The sequence below is a fragment of the Myotis lucifugus genome, unplaced genomic scaffold, assembly GCF_000147115.1.
Source record: "Myotis lucifugus unplaced genomic scaffold, Myoluc2.0 scaffold_136, whole genome shotgun sequence".
Classification (NCBI taxonomy): Eukaryota; Metazoa; Chordata; class Mammalia; order Chiroptera; family Vespertilionidae; genus Myotis; species Myotis lucifugus.
In genome coordinates, this window is record NW_005871184.1 from 2,157,927 (window position 1) to 2,180,153 (window position 22,227).

The following is a 22,227-nucleotide window of genomic DNA, read 5'->3' on the forward strand; positions in this document are numbered from 1 at the left end:
TTTGTCTCCATTCTTCTTGACATTTGAGTATGATTTTTAAATATTTGGTTATATAATCTCTGAAAGAAGGAATGAATTAATCATTTTTTCTAGTTATCAAGTAACCAAAATATGCACAATTATATTATAAAAAAGATTTGTTACTTTATTTGTACTCTGACAAGATTCATCCACATCATGGGATAGAATTTGAGAGTTGTATACTCTTTAGAATAGATAGGAAAGCGTGGGAAGAGATTCTAGCTTTGGAATCTCTGTTCCCACATGTAATTGATCCACCCTAATTTCCCAAATACGTTTACATGGCTTTGCTGACTAACTGTAAATCCCTAGGAGAGATTTTGTGGTAAAATGTCAGTCTCCTGTTTATAGAAATGATTGCCACAAATTCAGCATGATGAATCTTTTTGGAATTTAGAACAAATTGTGAGTAGCATGAAATAGTCTATCTTATTCTTGAAGTGACTGATAAAACAAAAAATAGTTAGGAAACCTTATAGAAAGTAAATAGGATTAAATCTATGACTCTTCAAATATTGTGGTCTTAGATATTAAATTACATTTCCTACAATTTTCATATATAGTATATATATTTTCATATGCACATATGCACACAAATAAAAAGAATGATTGAAATTATTATTCATGTGATTTGAATTCTGTGTCTTTTCTATGTAAAAACTTCTCTCGTTTGCATGTAGAGTCCATTCCTCAATCTTAAATCTAACCAGTATATCCAGTAGAGTACCTATTAACATTCATCTCCTTTCCTCCATCAGATGGTCAGGGCACAGACTGTTCACAATGTGGTTTAAAACCCTGACTCCACCACTTTCCTGCTGATGACTTTAACCTCTCAAAGCATACTTTTTTTGTATGTAACATACGCATACTACTGCTGCGTAGTTCATACAGTTGTAAAGGATTCATACAATTCTGGTACATGGAAAGCAAACTATAATAATAGTTATTATTAGTAGTATGTCTTAGTCTTGTGCTTTTTTTTAAAAATATATTTTTATTGATTCTTTACAGAGAGGAAGGGAGAGGGATAGAGAGTTAGAAACATCGATGAGAGAGAAACATCAATCAGCTCCCTCCTGCACAATCCCTGCCAGGGATGTGCCCGCAACCTAGGTACATGCCCTTGACCGGAATCGAACCTGGGACCCTTCAGTCCGCAGGCTGACCCTCTATCCACCGAGCCAAACCGGTTAGGGCAGTCTTGTGCTTTTTAAAAAACACTTTTACTCAAGGACAGCCACCTCATTCTAACCCCTACATTTTTGACAGGTCTACCTGACACCATGAGTTTCCAGAAACTACTTTTCTGTGCCATGGACTTGTAAACTATCCATCCACTCAGCTCACCATATGGCAGCTCTTTGAGAGTTCTATTTCCATGTATTATCTTTAAGTTGATAATGAGGTGATGCTTTCATTCGTAGGGATATAGCAGCAGCGGTTCTCAACCTGTGGGTCGTGAACAATGAAAATACATCCTGCATATCAGATATTTACATTACGATTCATAACAGTAGCAAAATTACAGTTATGAAGTAGCAATGAAAATAACTTTATGGTTGGGGGTCACCACAACATGAGGAACTGTATTAAAGGGTCACGGCATTAGGAAGGTTGAGAACCACTGTGAGTAGAGGGAGGGAGTTGAGTAAGGAGTGGTACAAAAACAGCTATTTCAAACTAGAGGCTTGGTGCATGAAATTCGTGTAGTGTGTGTGTGTGTGTGTGTGTGTGTGTGTGTGTGTATGTCTGTCCCTCAGCCGGGCCTGCGCCCTCTCACAGTCCGGGACCCTTGGGGGATGTCTGACTGCCAGCAGGCAGACATCCTCTCACAGTCCTGGACCCCTCGCTCTTTACCACCTGCCTGCTTGCTGCTCCTTATTGCTTGGCTTGCTGCTCCTTAGTGCTGCCTCGGAGGTGGGAGAGGCTTCCGCCACTGCTGCTGTGCTCGCCAGCTGTGAGCCTGGCTTCTGGCTGAGCGGTGCTCCCCCTGTGGGAGCACACTGACCACCAGGGGGCAGCTCCTGCATTGAGCATCTGCCCCCTGGTGGTCAGTGTGCATCATAGTGAATGGTCATTCTGGTCATTCTGCTGTAATGGTTGCTTAGGCTTTTACTGTATAGATAATTCCACCCCACCTAAATTGTGTATACCAGACACAATTCTTTCTCTTTTTCTCATCGCATTTATTGAAGTTTCTTCTTTCCATTTCATTGAGAGAAAATTCTTATATCAATTATGACTCCTTTGAATGCAAGTAACAGGAACCAAGTTGACACTGGTTAAGGAAAAAAAATTGATCAGGTAATCAAAGTCAGGTATAGCTGGATCTGAGAGCTCAGAATAATATCAGGAATCTCTCTCTTAATCTTTCAATCTCTCTCTCCCCCTCCTTTACTCCCTCCTTGCTCCCTCCCTCCGTCCCTCCCTCCTTCCCTCCTTTCTCATTTTTTCTATGTGTTTGCTTTATCTCTCTAAGATTTCAGTGTCTGCGCCGCCCCCCCCCCACCTCACCCCCAAAATAATGCCAAATACTGTCAACAGTATCTCTAGGCTATCATTCTACCTTTCACCCCACTAGACAGAACACTTATTTTTTGACAGCTCCAGGAAAGTTCCTGGGAGGGCTTTAATTGGCTACCTAGCTTGAGTCATAAGCTTATCCTTGAACTATTCACTGTGGTCAGGAATGCAGTGTTCTGATTGGATATTTCACCCTTGACTTACAGGAACTAAGTGTGGAGTGTGGATGGTTCACCTGAGGGAAAATTGGCACGGAGTGTGGGAGGATGCTAGGGTGGCACACATGTACAGTAGTGCCACAGATGTGAGGACTTCCCAGCACATTTCATGGGAACTGGTGACTGCAGTAGGCAGAATAATGGCTCCAAAGATGTCCACTTCTGAATCCCTGGAACCTGAGAATATGTTATGTTACATGGCAAAGATGAAGTAAGTTTGCAATAGAATTAAGGTTGCTAATCAATTGATCTTAAAATAGATTATCCTGGATTATCCAGAGGGGCAGCACTTATAAATGGAAGAGGTAGGTGAAAGAAAGACGGGTGGATGTTGCTGGTTTTTGAAGATGGAGGAAAAGGTCCATGAGCCAGGAAATGCAAGGCAGCCTTTGTGGGTTGAAAAAGTCAAGGAAACAGATCACTCCTAGATCTTCTGAAAGAAATACAGCCCTGCTGACACCTTGACTTTAGCCCTGTGTGACTTGGTATCTCCTAAAACTGTAGCATAACAAATTCATATTGTTTTAAGCACCAAGTTTGTGGCAATGTGTTATAGCAGCGACAGGACACTAATCCAGGCAGTGGCCTTGTGGACTATCTCAGTGTCTCATACTTTTGTTAAACCATGAGCCAGAGTGTCTTAGATTTGGAAAATATAATTACCACAAGTAATGTTACAGTGAAAGTCTTTAAAAATGCTCTCCACATTTCTTATCTGTCATATTTCCCCTAGCCTTTGGCCCTGGAGATGGATGCTGATTTTCCTGGCTTTAAATTCTAGACTGAAGTTAAATTAGCCTTTAAAAGTATTATCTATCAACAAATTGTGAGATGTGTGAGAAATACTAATTTTTAGAATGCCTAATATAGCTCTTGACTCTGCAAAACTTGCAATGATGATAAGTACAGCCAGTAGAAGTGCTTTTAAAACTAAGATTGGAATGCTAAAATTTTGGCATTTGGGCCTCACTTACAAAAATAATTCTCTTCTACTTGTTATTCTGTTATTGATTATTTGATTATATTAAAATGTAGCAAAAAAGGAAAACTCGGATGTGTTTTTGTTTTTGTTTAAATAACATTTTTCTTCAGGCTTTTTTTTTTGATTTTCCTGAAAGATCTCTTACCTGATTTCATGTTCTGGAACAGTAAAGAATGTGCTGTTCTTTCCTAAGTGACTCTTGAACATAAACATTGTGCAATTGCAACAAATATTTATGAAAAAGCCAGATTAAAAAAAATGAGAAGAATTTTTAAGTGTACAACTATTTGTTCTTTCTTAATAAGTAAGAATAACCACCCCCCCCCAACACCTTTTCATTTTTTTCTTCAAATAGCTTGATAACAACTCTTGGACTATGAAAATGGGTTTGCAACTAAAATAAAAGACATCAAAGAGTTCCTCTGCCCAGAGGAGATAAAGTGAGGACAAAGAATTTGGCCATGTTCATAAGTTCAGCACGTGTCACAATTAATTTTTAATTGGTTTTGAGAGAAGATGTGTCCCCTTCTCTGATGGTGTTTACAACCTTGGTAAACCCTTTGGCGTGTGGTGTACTTCTTAAGGTCCACTTTTCACCAGACTCACATCTTTCCTGGAGCAGCTGGCTCCTGTCATTTCTGATGAAGGTCATTCTTTTTCCTTTGGCTTGGGATTTGGAAATGTTGTTGGAGCTACTTCTTTAGCAGATCTTGAAAATGCTTATTTGATTTCATGCTTGTGGCCAGATTGTTGCATGCTGACAATTTATACCTGATAAAGGAAATTGCTTGTGTGATCTGCCTTTTTGTATTAGAGCAATCAGACGATTCTTGGGAGAGAATCCCAGTCTCTGGGTTGCGTAATGGAGCTTGGGTTGTGACATCATCCTGGACTTCAGGCCCTGGACATGGAGCTTAAGGTCTCTTCTAACCGCATCAGAAACACAAGGTGGGGTGGGGGTAGAGTGGGGAGAGAGGCCCCTGAGGGGAGCTGGGTCATAGAAGGAATCTGAAACTAACTTCCTTCTTCTATAGCTGGAGCTAGAGGATGATGGTGATGGTGATGATAACACCAGCTAATTTTTCATTTATTGAAATGTTATTAGATAGGGCAAGCCTTCCCTCACTTAATTCCCATTATTATCCCTAATTTACAGATAAACTCTGTGAGCCTGGATTTTCATCATTTGCTTGCAGGATGCCAAAGAGCGTATCAGCTTGAAACCAACCAGAATTCAACACGGTGCTTTCTGACTCCAGACCTTTAGTGTTCAACCATCATTACCTTCCTTCCTTCCTTGCCTTGGGTTAAAGCCACATTGCCTCAGTCACATTATTCCCACAATCTGTGGGCCTGGGGTGCTTTGGTCTTAATTAGATCAGCTAACAATTGCTGTGATATATGGGAGCTTTGTACTGCAGTCACTCAGGTCCTAGCAGTGTTGATTGTACTGCTGAGCACTTTTGTTCTCTTACTGTTCCACAGCGAGGTCTTGGAAATGCCCTGGGGACATCTAGTCTCCCTGGGAGATATCTGTGTATCCTTCTACAGCAGACTTAGAAAGATACCAAACAGCATGTCCTCAGTTTTGAGCATAGGTGACTGAATGTGTGAAGGAGATAGGAGGATCCCAAAGCATGGACCACAGTGTCAGACTGTGAGAGCGCTCCCTCCCAAGAATTCCCACTTCTAAAAATAATCATTGATTTTTTTTCCTCCCAAAGACTGGGAACACTACAGTTAAGATGCCACATGTCTGCCCCAAAGAGCTTAAAATCTCTCCAAGGACAGGCCAGAAGCGTGTAACTTTTCTTCCGTAGAGATTTTTATAACTTTTATGCAGACAGTGCATGACAGTGAGAACTAGGAAGATCAGACCAGGAGGGCTGTATTCTGGACAAGCTAGCTGGGAAGATTTTTTAGAAAAGATGGGGCTTGAGAGAGGCCATGGGGGCTGGGTTGAATCTGCATAGATGAAGAGAAAGCAGCAGTTCTTTTCCCCTGGGTGATACAGTAGAGCAGGGCTGTGAAGGCAGGCATGATTTAGCCGGGCCTGGTGAGTGCATTAGAATGTTTTGATAGGCTAATATGAGAGATGGTGCTGAAAAGAAATTAGGGACAGTGCAGAGGTCCTTAAATATGAAAGTTAAGTTTTGATTTGCTTAAGTTACCTATTCTTTGAGTTTCACTTTCTTACTGGTAAAGTGAGAGAATTTGATTAATGGTCTTTCAAGCAGTGTTTAGATCTAACATGAAAAATAGATATCAATTTTCTGAATCTATTTTATCCTGAAGTAATGATAAGCCAGGGAAACTATTCAGAGAAATAACATAGTAATATTAATACTTAACATTTATTGAACACTTACTATGTGCCAAACAGTGTTCTGAGCATTTTGGAATAGGCCATTTAATTTTTACAACAATCCTATGAACTACATGCTTTTACTCTCATTTTTACAGATGAGTACTGACATAAAAGTATTGTGACCAAAATCACAAAGGTAATTAAGTGTAGAACATAGACATTTTATTGTTTATTTAAAAAATATATATATATTTTTAAATTTTTTGCCCTGGCTGATGTGGCTATTGGTTGGGCATCATCCTGTACACCAAAAGGTTGCTGGTTCAATTCCAGGGCACATGCCTGGGTTGTAGGCTCGATCCATGGTGGGGGGCATGCAAGAGTCAGCCTACCAATGTTTTATTTTCACATTGATGTTTCTCTCTCTTTCTCTTCCCTTTCTCTCCCTCTTAAAAAAAATCAGTAAAACTCTTTAAAATGTATTTTTTAATTACAGTTGACATACAATATTGTAAATATTCTATTAGTGTCAGATGTACAACATAGTGCTCAGACATTTATATAACTTATGAAGTTTTCACCTTGATAAATCTAGTACCATCTGACACCATACACAGTTAATACACTATTATTGCTATATTACCTATGCCATACTTTTACACCCCATGACTGTTTTGTAACTAACAATTTGTACTTCTTAATCCCTTTCCCCTTTGTGCCCATTTCCCAACACCCCTCCAATCTGCAAACCATCAGAATGTTCTCTGTAACTATGAGTTTGTTTCTATTTGTTTTTTTCATTTATTTTGGTTTTTAGACTCCTCATATAAGTAAAATTATAGATATTTCTGTTTCTCTTTCTGACTTATTTCACTCAGCACAATACCCTTTAGGTCCATCCATATTACAGATAGCAAGATTTCATTCTTTTGTATGGCTGAGTCACACTGCATTGTATATATGCACTATTTCTTCTTTATCCATTCATGCATGGATGGACAGTTAGGATGCTTCCACATCTTGGCTATTATAATTAATGCTGCAAGGAACATATGAATGCATATCTTTTTGAATTTGTATTTTGGCTTTTTTTTGGATAAATACCCAGAAGCAGAATTGCTGGGTCCTTGTTATCTCTTTTATAGCCTTTGTTTTAGAGTCTATTTGTTTCTGGTATAGATATTAATATCCTAGATTTCTTTTTTCTGTTGTTTCCATTTTCATGAAATATTTTTTCTAACCCTTTCAGTCTGTGTTGTCTTTTGATCTGAAGTGAGTCTCATGTAGACAGCATATGTAAGGGTCTTATTTTCTTATCCATTCAGCCATCCTGTGTACTAGTATTTTGTTTGGAGTATTTACTTACATTTAAAATAATTATTGCTAGGTATGTAGTTATTGTCATTTTATTCATATTTTATATTTTAAGTTTTTTTTTCTTCTCAAAGAAGTCCCTTTAACATTTCTTATGATACAGGTCTGGTGGTGATGAAGTCCTTTATCTTTTTCTTGTCTGGGAAGCTCTTTCTCTCTCCCTCAATTCTAAATGATAGCCTTGTTGGATAGAGAAATCTTGGTTATAGGTCCTTGCTTTTCATCACTTTGAATATTTAGTGTCAGTCCCTTCTGGCCTGCAAAGTTGTGACAGTCTTATGGGAACTCCCTTGTAGGTAACTGCTGTTCTCTTTCTGCTTTTAGCACATTGCGGGCAGATCACGAGCATTCTCGTGTTTTCATATGATAGTGTTTTACATAAATGTTAAAGGTATGCTTTAAAATTAAATACCCATTGCATTTTGAAGTTATTTATTACATGTTCTTACAAGCTAATATCTTTTTAAAGTATGCTACTTTGTAAAATGTTTTTTTGGTACTCATTCAATAGAAACTTATTTGGCCACTGGATAAAGCTAGCAATAAAACTACTGGTGCACAACGTGTTAAGATTCTCTTTTTGTCTTTAACCTTTGGCATTTTAATTATGATGTGTCTTGGTGTGGGCTTCTTTGGGTTCATCTTGTTTGGGACTCTCTGCACTTCCTGGATTTGTATGTCTATTTCCTTCACCAGGTTAGGGAAGTTTTCAGTCATTATTTTGTCAAATAGGTTTTCAATTTCTTGCTGTCTCTCTTCTTCTTTTGGTACCTCTATGATACAAATGTTAGTATACCTGATATTTTCCAGAGGGCCCTTAATCCTCATTTTTCTTCTTATTGCTGTTTGGATTGTGTTTTCTGTTACCTTATCTTCCAAATTGCTGACTCAGTCCTCTACTTCATTTAGTCTACTGCTGATTCCCTAATGTGTGCTTCATTTCAGTTATTTTATTCTTCATTTCTGACTGGTTCATTTTTATGGTCTCTATCTCCTTTTTTATGCTTCCTATCTATTTGATGAAGCTATCACTGATAGGAGTGTTTTGAATTCTGTAGATTGCTTATTTCCATTTTGTTTAGTTCTTTTTCTGGTGTTTTTCCCTGTTCTTTCATTTGGGACATGTTTCTTTGTGCTCTCATTTTAGCTGCCTCCCTGTGTTTGTTTCTATGTATTAGTAGAGCTGTTATATCTCCCAATTTTGAAAGGTTGGCCTTATGTAGAAGGTGTTCTGTGGGGCCTCGTGGCTCAGTCTCCCTGATCACCTGACTTAGGTGTTTTAGGTGTGTCCCTTGTTGTAGTTGAACCTTGATTGCTATTGGCACATCAGTGGGAGGAATTGACCCTCAGGCTGATTGATTGTCAGGACTGGCCCTGACTACATGGAGGAGCTATTGTGTAGGGCTGACCTTATGGAGCAGGATTCACTTTAGCAGGGCTGTGGTGCTTGCTGAATCTGCCCTTTGAGTATGTCATTGTAGAGGTGATTGGGTGGTGCTCTGGTGTGGTCTGAAGCTGGCCACCTGGTGTGTCGGTTCTGGGGCCTCTTTGGAGATGTAGGCCAAGGCAATCTGCTGCCTGTGCCTTGCCCTGGATCACTTGGTGTGAGCTACAAAGTAATCTGCAGATGGTTGCCACTTGTGATGGGCTTGGAGCTGCCTGGGAGAGGCCAAGCTGCAATCTGGTGTTGGATGCTGGAATCTAGGCATTTTACTAGTAAATGTGGGGCTTTGAAATTTTCCTGGAAATAATTTAGATAGTACTTTGGTACAATTTATACAATAGTTGGTAGTGAGAAAAAATTATATGTGGGGATTAAGACTTGGCACTTGCAGCTTTTTGGTGTGAGGTGATGAGGACTTGAAGGTGATTGGAAGAAAGGGGAGAAACTTCTAAGGAGAAATCAGTGGGACCTAAATGATGTTAATTGGGGGGAAAGTTAAAAATGAAGTCAGTTTTCTCAGCCTGGGAGATTCAGTACCTCATTAACAAAAAGAGTGAAGTCAGGAAGGCAAACTAAATATTCAAGTAAAATGAGAATTTGCTTTAGATATTTTAAGGGAGAAGTGTGTATAAGACATTATTCTCAGCAGAGAGCTGTGCTATTCAGGTTTCAGGTTGAGGGATCTTTTTTTCCTTTTTTAACCTATATTTACTGAGGCCTATTATGTGTGGGGTATCATGCTTAAACACAAACATGCGTGAATGGGTCAAAAGTCTCAGAAATGATTAGAGTTTGGAAACTAATTGGAAAAGTCTAACATGGTTGATATTAGAACAGAAAGTCTGATAGCTCCAAAGTCTTTTATATGGACACAGAACATTGACTCCTCAAATTCTTTGATGTACATTGTGTAATATTTGTGTATGTGTGTACAGTTGTACACATATGTCACATATACATACAGGTGCATTTACACAAGAATGGGTTTCGTTTTGTTTTTCATGCAGCACAAAGGAGAAGAGGGCACTAAGTTAAACTCTAGAATGAGGAATTAGATGTGAGTGCATTCCCTGATAAGGAGAATTGTTAGTGTTATAATTAGCCTGCCAGTGGAGATGTGACAGTACTTTTTCTTAAAGATAGATCAAGTTTTTGAGATGATCTGAAATAAAAACAGCCCTCTTATATACCTGGGTTCTGAACAAGTTGAAAATAGCACATCTAAAGACATAGTGAAAATCTCTTTACAAAGGGGCTGGGATGAAGCCTGGGGCTCTCACTTGCTTGAGCCATGTTCTGGCTGAGGGTGCATCCATCTGGCTGGGACAGGGCCTGCCCCTGGGGACGTGGAAGAGAACATGTGCTCCTTATCAGGATCCTTCCCAGGGAGAAGAATGATGAGGGAGGTTCTGAGCTCTGCAAACTTCTTCTTTTTCCCAGACTTACCAATCACATACTTCACTCTTCTCTACTCGGGAAAGGGTGAGTTAATGGGGAAGAAGAGGCCTGGACTACTTGGAAGAAACTCCCCTCACATAGAGAAGGAGCAGGTTAAAGTACTCTACCTCTAACCTAAGCACAAATAATGCCATCTACTTGAGATGCCCTAATTGTAAGAAAGAGGCAAAGATTAGATGATTTTTCAGGGTCGTTTTTATTTTTGATCTGTATATCTGTATAGTTGTAATTCTATGAATAGCCAATGGGAGGGCTAATTTCCTGCTGCCTGCTTCTAAGGGTGAGGGGCTCTGTGTCTGCATTCCAGGAGGCCAGTTTAGAATTTTACATACCTCTTCATACTCAAACTGCTCTTATTCATTCACTTATTCACTCACAGATATTTATTGAGCAACTTCAGTTCTGTTGTAGGCACTGGGGAGTTGTAGTGAAGGAAACAGATAAAAACATCCCTGCCCTCCTGAAGCTTACTTATATGCTAGTAAATATAAAGAAGCAATAAACATGCAAATAATATTTATAGTAGGAGATGGTACCAGGTTTTGTGGAATAATGTGGAATATGAAAGGGCATAGAGTGATAAGGTGGTTACTGGTGGTCAGGACAGACCTCAATGGTAGAGTTACATTTAAGCAAAGGCATGAAGGAACTGAGGGGTGAGCCATGCACCTGTCTTGGGGGGTGGGGTGGGGGAGGGACGGGAAGACACTGGGCAGAGGAAACAGCAAGTACAGTGACTTTGAGGTAGGAGGATTTCCAATGCTGGGCTGTGAGCTGTTTTACTCTGGGATGGGTTTGGAGGAAAAGCGTGACATGATCTGTGACTTTAATTACTCTAGCTCTTTATTGAGGATTAGAGGCCTGGTGCACGAAATTCATGCACTCGGGGGGGGTCCCCCAGCCTAGCCTGTGCCCTCTCACAGTGTGGTAGCCCCGCAATCAATTGCCCCAAAGAGGTAGGCCCTGCCCACCCACCCATCCAGGAGTCCTCGATGGATTGCCCCAAAGAGGTAGGCCAGAGCCGCGGGACCCACCTCCGCACCGTGCACACAGCATCAAGCCCCTGCCCATCCTTGTACGCCTCGCTGGGCACGCAGCCCCGCCCACCCGCATGCACCGGCTGCACATGCAGCCTCCTAGTGATTGCTCGTTACTGCATGAGGGCCTCACGGCCACATAGGCTTTTATTATATAGGATAACCTATAACTGGGAAGAGCAGAAGCAAGGAATGGTTAGGAGGTTCATTCAAAACTTAGATGATGGTGGTTTGGCTTAGGGTAGTAGCATGGGAGGTGGTGAGCAGTGGTCCAAGTTTGGAAGCATTTTGAAGGTAGAGTCAATAGAATTTATGAAGAGATTTGGTGTGTGGTGTGAGAAGAGTTAAGGATGGTTTAATCAAGTGTTTGGTCTGCATAACTGGGAGGATAGAGCTGCCATTTACTGACACAGGTGAGGGATACATATGGAAACAGGAAGATAGGAAGTTTACTCTGAAATGTTAAATTGAGGTGACTAGTAAATGTCCACATGGCAATTGTACTGACAAAAGAAGTTAAGTAGCTAATCCTTACTGATTTCTTTGCATAATCTCATTTAATCATTTCACCAAATCTATAAAGTTGGAGCTATTATTATTAACCTTAAGTTAACAAATGAGGAAACTGAGTCTAAGGAAAAATAAAGAACTTGTTCAGGTTCATATGTTAACTTGCTGCTTTTTGACACTGTAGTTCATTCCTTAACTATAGGTTATATTGCTTTGCAGAAATATTTGGGCCTGTGAAATGTCTCATTTCTGAATGCAGCAAAGTAACATTGGATGTGATTTAGTTTTCCTATGTGATTTTACTGAGATTAAATACTTTTGATATCTTTGAGCTTTACCCACCACTCTTTTTTTTTCCTCCCAAAGACCAAGAACTTAAGAGCCTTTTACTGAAATGTTTGAAGCTACACTAGAGGAAAATTTGGTTGACTGGCTGTGGGTAGTCAGAGCATAATCATTCTTGTGGTAGTTTTCCTTTATATGTCAGATTTTAAATTAGAAGTTGACAGTAAGATGAAGTGAGTAAGAGCATAGGAGGATGATCTTCAGCTTCAAAATGATCAGAATTGAAATTTTCTTTTGGTTCTTTGCTGGCTAGTGACAGGCCGTCTAGGATAATAACACCTACCTACTGGGAGCGTTGTGAGAATTAGAGATGATATATTCTCGAGCACAGAGGGCAGTCCAGGGTCTATTTTGATAATAAATGGCAGATGACTGAGTAGCTACTGTGTCAGCTCATCAATTTACCGTCAGGGGAAGATAGCCTGAGAGGTTACTAAGTGCATCTTATCCCTTGATTACCTTAAATTCCACCTGGAAATGGACTCACTCAGGGTTTAATTTCAGAAATGTTTCTTATGTGCACATTTTAGCAATGATTTGCTATTTAGCATTCGAGATGACAAAGCTCTATAGCAATACACCATCTTTATTTTGAATAAAATTTCAGAACGTGCTGTCTGACAGGGAACATGGGACTGTCCCAGGGAATCTGGAATGTATGGTTTACTGTCAGCATGAGGCTCTGGGTATCCTGCTGGGTGAGGAGGAGCCTCCCTGCATTCTTCTTAGATTTTCTAGTTCTCCAGTCACTTAATCCAGGCATCAGTGTATTGCCTAGACTTTGGTTGTGTGAATGCCCTTCAGTGGAGATGGGAAATCCATACATTAAAATAAAGCATTACTTTCTCCTTCCCATGGAACAGTAAATAGATGGTTAGAGAAAGAGTTATAACTGGGATTATTGGTGCAGCCAGATGCTCAAGGGCCTTGGATAATAAGTCTGAGTGTGGAGCAGCCTAGAAAAAGCAAAGGTTCTCTAGTTACCTGCATTACCACCTTAACACTCACCAAATACATTCTACTGACAAGAGACCCTGGCAAGTACAAAATCGGCTATTAGAGTACATTGGGAATGCCGGGTTGAATGGGGAGTTCATATCCTCAAGGAATTAATTGGGGGTAAGCTTTGTCAGTCCACATCCAAGATCTGAATTCATCGTTCACTATGGGAGCTTTCCCCTCCATCACTCCCCTCCTGTGACACTTAAGTTCGTTCCCTAAAATTTCAACTTCTTTCCCTAAACCAGAACTTACAAAAGTGTTCACCAGAGAGTTGGTTGTAGGGAGACCAACCTCTGTGTCTGTGCTTACAGTACTACCTAGTATTGGGCCTTGGCTATGACAGGGAGCACCTACGGTACAGGGGTTATGCTGCTGTGGCAAAGTTTTCACTTTTTTCTGTGATAGGACAGTCCTTACTCCTCTGCCTAGTAAATATTTACAACCAGGTTACTTACTCTGTGCATTTTTAGAGAGATATTTTGTTTAAATCCATTGGTCATTATAAGTGGCATAATGATTACAAACAGGCACTCGAGAAATTTCCAAGTTGCAAAATGACTTCATTTGTCTTCTGGTTCTTTATACATTGTTTGAAGTTTGTATTTGAAAATTAGAAAAAATAATGCAAACTGCCGGGGTTCTTGTCCCAGCATCAAGAAGGGTTCAGGAATCTGGAAAAGGCTGTGTGTAGATGATATAGGAATCCAGAGACTAATAAAGAGTCCAGAGACGAGATATAATTTTGAAAGACATTGGGGGTCAGAGGACCTTCAGCTAAAGGAACTGAAGACTCCCTCCTTGTCTTGGACCCTTGCTTTTATTAACACAATTTGTCCTAAGGCAAGGTGGAGATAATACACTTCAAAGGGTAAGGTTTCAAAGGGTACAGAAGCATTGTCAGAATGGGGGAATTAGCCTACGGCTGTTCAGGTGTTTGGCCAGTAGGAGGCAATAACATGTAGATTAAGATGCCTTTTAGCTGTCTGGCAGCCACAATCAGTTTCCTATTCAGGTTTGGGGAAATGCCTTTAGCCATTTCCAACAGGTGACTACAAGTGTGACTCAACCCTGTTGAGTCCCCAAGTCTCATCAACCTTTTGATGAAACTCTTGAAATTATGACATGCTGGAATTGGTCGCCGGCAGCAAACATAGTGATTCTATAAGGATACTTAAGAGCATAGATTGTAGGTTCATTTATGGGTCTCAAGCTCTATTGAATGACATACACACATTTCCTATAAGTGAACAGTATTTGTGAATCATATAATTTTCTAAGGTACTTTAACACACTACAGGACTAGTCTTAGATTAGAATTCTGAAGGTGGGGAACTCTTTATGTTCTCAAGTTTCCCTTTCCACGCCTTCTCTTTTCATTCTGTTTTTTTTCTTTATTCTTTTTTAAAAATATATTTTTATTGATTTCAGAGAGGAAGGGATACAAACATCAATGATGAGAAAGAATACTTGATTGGCTGCCTTCACGTCCCTACTGGGGATCAAGCCCAGAACCTGGGCATATATATGCCCTGACCAGGAATCTAACCTTGACCTCCTTTTTCATAGGTCACATAGGTCAATGTTCAACCACTGAGCCATACTGGCTGGGCCTCTTTTTTCATTGTTGCCCCTCATTTCCTTCAGAATCCACTGTCTTCTGCCTTCAAAGCCATTTCTATAAAGGGATAAATGGTTCATTCAGTGTGTTATCTTTCCCAAGGATGCTTGCATTTTAGCAGACATAATATTCACATTGGTTAAACTAGGGGAATTAAGTTCTAATTTTGAAATTCAGTTTAACATGTAAGTGGCCACCCATGTTGTCAGGTGGACCCCAAATACACTTTCATACTCAAGTGTCTGTCCCATGTAAGGAATACTGTGCAAAATGACAATGCCATTTGCTCTTGACTAACTAATATCTGCATATTCAACTTATAGATCATTATTTCTTCTTTTTTACCTATTTCCTCATTTCCTGAAAATGTTCTGTGATTTATGGGACATGACATAATGTTGTAGAATGACGATATGGGCTTTGGAGAAGCAGTTGGATACATATCTGAGCAGTTATTTGACTTGGACATATACCCCGATTCTCAGTTTCCTCATCTGTGAAGTATGCTTGTTTGAGTTGTTATGATGGAAGAAATGTGTATGTAATACAGTGTATAAATTACAGGTCATGGTATATGCAACATAGAGTAGCTATTGTAACTAGTATAAATTCTATTCTTATAGGAAAAAATATTAAAAGAAAAAAATTTCTACATAACAGAAACTTTGCTAAAAGTTTGTAGCAGGTGTCAGTTAAGCAAAAATAACTGGGAATGTGTCTTGATTATAAGCAAGCCAGGTATAGTTAATGGAGACTTACGTTCATCTTCTTAAATATATAAATGAGATGCATATTTGCAGTATAATGAACTTTTTTAAAAATAAAAAAAAAGATTTGTTGAACCCAGAGTTACCTAGGGGCATTTGAGAAATAATTTGAGTTATCAAAATGTAATACGTATGAGATGATTCAGAAATATACTCATTATGCGTGAGAGTGCAGTCTTGTGAGTTGGGCACTTTATGTCTATGTTATGTCCTCCTGTGTTGTTGCACAGGGTCCTACCATTGTATTTCTCACTCCACAGATTCACCAATAAAGAGACACAAAGAGTATGAGCTGGTGACTCCAGTCAGCACAAATCTAGAAGGACACTATCTCTCTCATATTCTTTCTGCAAATCACAAAAAGAGGTCAACAAGGGACGTGTCTCCCAACTCTGAGCAATTGTTCTTTAATATCACGGCATTTGGAAGAGATTTTCATCTGCGACTAAAACCCAACACTCAGCTCATAGCTCCTGGGGCTGTTGTGGAATGGCAAGAAACATCTCCGGCGCCTGGGAATATAACCGACCCTGTTAATGATCGTCAACCAGGAAGTGCTTCCGAAAGAATCTGGAAAACGGAGCCTTTGCAGACCAACTGTGCTTACGTTGGTGACATCATGGACATTCCGGGAACCTCTGTTGCCATTAACAACTGTGATGGTCTGGTAAGACTCATTCCCTCGTGTGTGTGTATGTTTGTAGGTGTTTGGGAGTGTACCATGGCTCCAGCATGGTTTGGAAGGTAGAGGTGGAAAGGAAGCCTCATTATAATACTTTAAATTCAGGAGGAAGCAGTAGAACACATTTTACTGTCAAAGATGTGTGCTTTGGCTCAATTTTGACATGAAGACATTATTCCAAGAAACAAAAGACAGCTATTTTAATATTTTTTGCTTATGTCTTCACTTGTGTTACATTGGGGAATTTTATTTCCTTATTTCTTTCAAAGCATTCTGAAAACTTTCTAAAGAAACATAGATTCCTCCAAAATGATAGTATTACACTTCTTATGTGGAAACTTTGGATATTTTCTTAAAGAAAGTATTTTGAAAGTATTTTTTCACTTCCCCACAGAATGCTAAAATGGGAAATGAGCAGATCTTAATGTCACAATTTGTTCAAATAGCATTTTATGAACACAAGATGTAGTTGTTTCTGTATGGTAGCTTTGATTCATTTTTTCCTTTATCTTGAAGTAAAATACCCATATATTGCTCTTTAGTTTTATGGTTGAATCCAATAGTAACTGACCCTTCTTTGTACACTCTGCAGATGTGAAATATTTTTACTTGTGTTGTATCCCCAGTTGTTATTTGAAAAGAGTGTCAATGTTTATGCCTTTTCTATCCACAGTTGACTCCAAGTCTTTGTTTAAAAAAGAGCAACCATTTTTCCTTTCTATGGTTGCCAGGCTGCTGTTTCTTGGGAGTTCAGAGCTATTCCCTTTGTTTTGCCACTGCTTCTAAGAGTTCTCAAAATATTCCTTACATTCCTGCTTATAATTATTCTACCTTGGTCCTCCACCAGTACCATGAATACTGTGCAATATCCTCTCTGTGCCAAAGATCCACCCAAAGGATTAGGATACCATGTTTTATCAAATTTGGTGAGTTCATTGTTTTAGGCTTTAGTTTTCAGTCTTATACTACCTCAGGATGTTCTGTAGAATTTTAAAAGCATGCAAGAACTGAATAGAATATGTGTGGCAGGTCTGACTCTCCAAGTTGGATCCCATTAGTTTAGGATCCATACCCTCATATTTGGGGTTGGACCATGTTCTGGGGTTTAAAGACATGAGGAATCTTTCAAATTCTTCTTATTCTTCATGAAGGCTGAATAGACCTGAATTAGCTAAGTCATTGAAGTTTAAAGTACTCACAGAGAGAGCTTGAATTAGTACTGCTAAGCTGTAAAATGGAAATAAGTTTTATAAAAGGTATTTTATAATAGTTATAACTAAATTATATTGAGTATAAAATTTAATTCAGTATTTAAAATTTTTTATCTAATTTATTTTATTGATTTAGTTAGTTATTTTGTTTTTTATTTATTGTTGATAGTATTACAGTTGTCCCCCACTTACCTCACTTTGCCCCCCTACACCCAGCCCCCACCCCACCCCAGGCTTTCCCCACACTATTGTCTGTGTCCATGGGCTATGCATATGTGCATATATGTTCTTTGGTTAATCTCTTCCCATCCCCTCCTGCTCCCAGCCCTCTGAGATCTCTCAGTCTTTTCCATGCATCCATGCCTCTGGACCTATTTTGTTCGTCAGTTTATTTTGTTCATTAGATTCCACATATAAGTGAGATCATGTGATATTTGTTTTTCTCTAACTGGCTTATTTCCCTTAGCATAAAACATTCTTTTTTTTTTTTTTTTTTTTTTTTTTTTTTTTTTTTTTACAGCCACACAGTATTCCATGGTGTAAACATACCACAGCTTTTTTATCTACTCATTTATTGATAGGCACTTGGGCTGTTTCTAGATCTTAGCTATTGTAAATAATGCTCTATGAACATAGGGGTACATATAGTCTTTCTAATTGGTGTTTTGAGATTTTTAGGATATATTCCCAGAAGAGGGAATGCTGGATCATAAGGCAATTCCGTTTTAATTTTTGGAAGAAACTCCATATTGTCCACAGTGACTGCACCAGTCTGCATTCTCAACAGCAGTGTACTAGAGTTCCCTTTTCTCCACATCCTTATCAGCACTTGTTTGTTGATTTATTGATGGCAGCCATTCTGGCAGGTGTGAGGTGACACTTCCATGTAACTTTAATTTGCATCTCTCTGATGATTAGTGATGTTGAACATTTTTTCATATGTCTGTTAGCCATCTGTCTGTCCTCTTTGGTCATTTTTAAATTCGATTGTTTGTCTTCCTGGTGTTGAGTTGTATGACTTCTTTGTATATTTTGGAAATTAATTCCTTATCTGATATACCATTGGTGAATGTGTTCTCCCATCCAGTGGGTTCCCTTTTCATTTTGTTGGTGGCTTTTTTGTTGTGCAGATGCTTTTTAGTTTGATGTAGTCCCATTTTTTTTCTTTTCTTTGTTTTTCTTACCCTAGGAGATGTATTGGTGAAAATATTGCTATTTGACATGTTTCGAGACTTTTATAGTTTTGCGACTTACATTTAAGTCTTTTTTTTCCATTTTGAGTTTATTCTTGTGTATGATGTAAGTTTGTGGGCTAGTTTCTTTTTTTTGCATGTACCTGTCCAATTTTCCCAGCACCATTTATTGATGAGACTATCGTACTCTATTATATGCTCTTGCCTCCTTTGTCAAATATTAATTGACCATATTGGCATGGGTCGATTTCTGGGTTCTCTGTTCTGCTCCATTAGTCTATATGCCTGTTCTTCTGTCAGTACCAGGCTATTTTGATTTAAATGGCTTTATAGTATAGTTTGATATCCGGTATTGTGATCCCTCCAACTTTGCTGTTCTTTCTCAAGATTGCTGTGGCTATTTGGGGTCTTTTTTGGTTCCATCTAAATTTTTGGAATGTTCTATATCTATGAAATATGCCATTGGTATTTTAATAGGGATTGCTTTGGGTAGTATGGAGATTTGAATGATGTTAATTCTTCCAATCCATGAACACCGTATATGCTTCCACTTGTTTGTATCTTCCTCTCTTTCCTTTTTCAATGTCCTATGATTTTCCTTGGTTAAGTTTATTCCCAGGTATATTATTTTTTGTTGTTGTTGCAATGGTCATTGGGATTATTAGTTTAGTTTCTCTTTCTGAGAGTTCATTATTGGTGTATTAAAATGCCATCGATTTCTGGATGATAATTTTGTATCCTTTGCCAAAGTCATTTATTAAATCTAGAAGTTTTTTTGGTGGAGTATTTAGGGTTTTCTGTGTACAATATCATGTCATTTGTGAATAATGGCAGTTTTACTTCTTTCTTTCCAATTTTGATGCCTTTTATTTTTTCTTCTTGCCTGATCACTGTGGCTAGGATTTCCAGTACTATGTTGAATGAGAATACGAAGGCGGACATTCCTGTTGTGTTCCTTATCTTAAGGGAAACACTTTTAGTTTTTGCCCATTGAGTATGATGTTGGTTGTAAGTTTGTATGTTGAGGTATAGTCTCTCTATTTCCTCTTTGCTGAGAGTTTTTATCACAAACAGGTGCTGTATTTTGTCGAATGCTTTTTCTGCATCTATTGATATGATCATGTGATTTTTAGCCTTCAATTTATTTATGTGATGAATCACATTTATTGATTTGTGAATACTGTACCAGCTTTGCATCTCTGGAATAAATCTCACTTGATCATGGTGTATGATCTTCTTAATGTGTTGTTGGATCCGAATATTTTTTTGAGGATTTTAGCATCTATGTTCTTTGGAGATATTGCCCTGTATTTTTTTTTATTTTGTAGTATCTTTATCTGGTTTTTGAATTAGGATAATACCGGCCTCATAAAAAGGGCTTGGAAGTCTTTCTTCCTCTTGAATTTTTTGAAATAGTTTGAGGAGGATAGGGGTTAATTCCTCTTTGAATGTTTGTGACAAGATAAATGTAGAAAGTGAGACAATATATAGAAACTTTTATAGCAATTTGGCAGTTATTATATTTGTGTTGGTTCTAATAAAAAATGGGGCTGAAGTTTTGTGTCTTGTTTATTTTACTTTATTTTTTCTAGTAATTAGTTTTTATTGTATTTACAAAATTATTAGTATGAGACCAAGTGGGGAGAAAAGAAACTGTTTCTTTACCACAGATAGTTTGAAAAGCAAGCAATGACTTTTACCTGTTTTCACCCCTCTGGACACCCTAAACTTGACCAAAATAGGTAGTTTCCCTATTCCAGGTAACTGCAAAACGATCACAGGAAAGGTACTTGAACATTGAAGAGGGCACAAAAATTATTTGAGTAATATATCCAGAGCCATGGTCTAGAACAGGGGTAGGGAACATCCGGCCTTCAGGCCGTATAAGGCCCATGAAATCATTTGGTCTGGCCCTACCAAGGCATTAGGGGTGAGTTAATTAAATGTTTGATCAAATATAGCAGGCTAATTTTTAAGTTTATGTTAGTATGGCCAACGAATGATGTTATAAATATCCAAATAGCCTCTGGCAGAAAAAATGTTCCCCATCCCTGATCTAGACTGTGATCTAGACATGCTTAATAACTAAAATATGATTCTTTCGATTTCTGAAATCAACATCAAAATCTTCTGCACAAAGAATCAACAACGATTCTCACCTAGTGTGACCAAGAACAATGTCTGTTCCTGTCTAGCATGACTTTTTCTAGTCTTTGCCAATATTACCATTTATGAGTGACTGCTAATTCTTTACCAGTTACAACTTTATTCCTGCTCCTGTGTATCCCACTTATAGGTAAGAATTATTGAGATACTCAGTCATGGGCTTATCCCTGCTTTCTGACAGCATCCAATCGAGAACAAAGCCCTGCTCTTCTGGACTCTTCCCCGAATCACCCAACCAAAGCCTACATCCTGTTAAGAGGCTTTTTTCCTGACACTTTTTATTACTGAGATGTTAATGGTTCCCTCTGGTGTGCATTCTCCCTCCATGCAATTTGTAATAAACCCCGCTTGTCAACTGCAGTTGAGCTCCTGGTGGTTTTTGGCTGGAGGGGTTGACATGCTTTACCTCTCTGCTTCTACATCTTTGAAGTTAGTGTCCAGTGGTCAACAGTCATGGTGATGGCAGGCATTTCACACTCTTCTCAGTGGGAAGACACTTCTGGCTGAGAATCCCAGCTGAAAATAGATTTCTTTACTCCACAGAGCCCTGGCATTTGCTCTGCAACACCGTTAAATCTCCCTTGGCCGTAGTGGCAGCTCGCAATCATATTTTGTGGTCTACAAATTTGCCAAAATAAAGGATTGTTTGGTTAGTAGGATTTATGGCATGTATTTCATAAACATAAGGAAACTGGAATTTTTCTAGGCTTGCTAGAACAATATGGCTTTGTTAGTTCTCCTGGGTTATCATTAGAGGAAACTGGTTGGGAGTGGAAGAATTGACTGGTGATGGCTCCTTTGGGTTACCTAGTTCAGTGATTTCCTCATGAGTTGATCAAGGGTGTTGTTCTAGGACAGAAGTTTTCAACTTTTTTTAACATTTGGAATTTTCCCATCCAATGAAATCACTAGTGGTTATCTAATAAAATAGTATGTAACATGGATAAACTTAAGAAAGGCCTGGTTAGAAAGCAAGATATGAGATGTTCCTCCTCCTGGTTCCTCGTCCTCCTGTCTTGTTCTCATTCCAGACCACTCCTCACACATCTAACAGTGACCATCACTGCTAGGGCAGGAGGTCTTGGAAGCTTAAGGTTAACAATTTGGGAAACACAAATAGAACCTCTTTTCTAAAATATCTGATATCCACATTTGGTTAATACTGGAGTCATTTTATGCTTTTTAGATTTGGGGCATGGCCAAATGAAGTCTTTGTTGACTAACTCAGAAAGAAAGCAGCCTTAGGATTTCCTTGCTGTAAGGCTTTTGCTTTGGGGATTTGGTCCCTTCAAAAACATGGTCTTGTCATGCCTCTTTTCAGAAAGTCTACCTGTAGAGCATTTTTAAAGAAGTCTATTTAAAAAA

General features: G+C 38.8%; 1 protein-coding gene across 1 annotated transcript in view; it reads left to right on the forward strand.

Annotated features, from left to right (window-relative positions):
• ADAMTS3 (ADAM metallopeptidase with thrombospondin type 1 motif 3) overlaps positions 1–22,227 on the forward strand; it is a 249,541-nt gene that overhangs the window by 13,630 nt on the left and 213,684 nt on the right. The window contains exon 3 of the mRNA XM_023758660.1: positions 15,871–16,277. Coding sequence (XP_023614428.1) covers positions 15,871–16,277 — 407 coding nt within the window. The remainder of the gene's footprint in view (positions 1–15,870; positions 16,278–22,227) is intronic.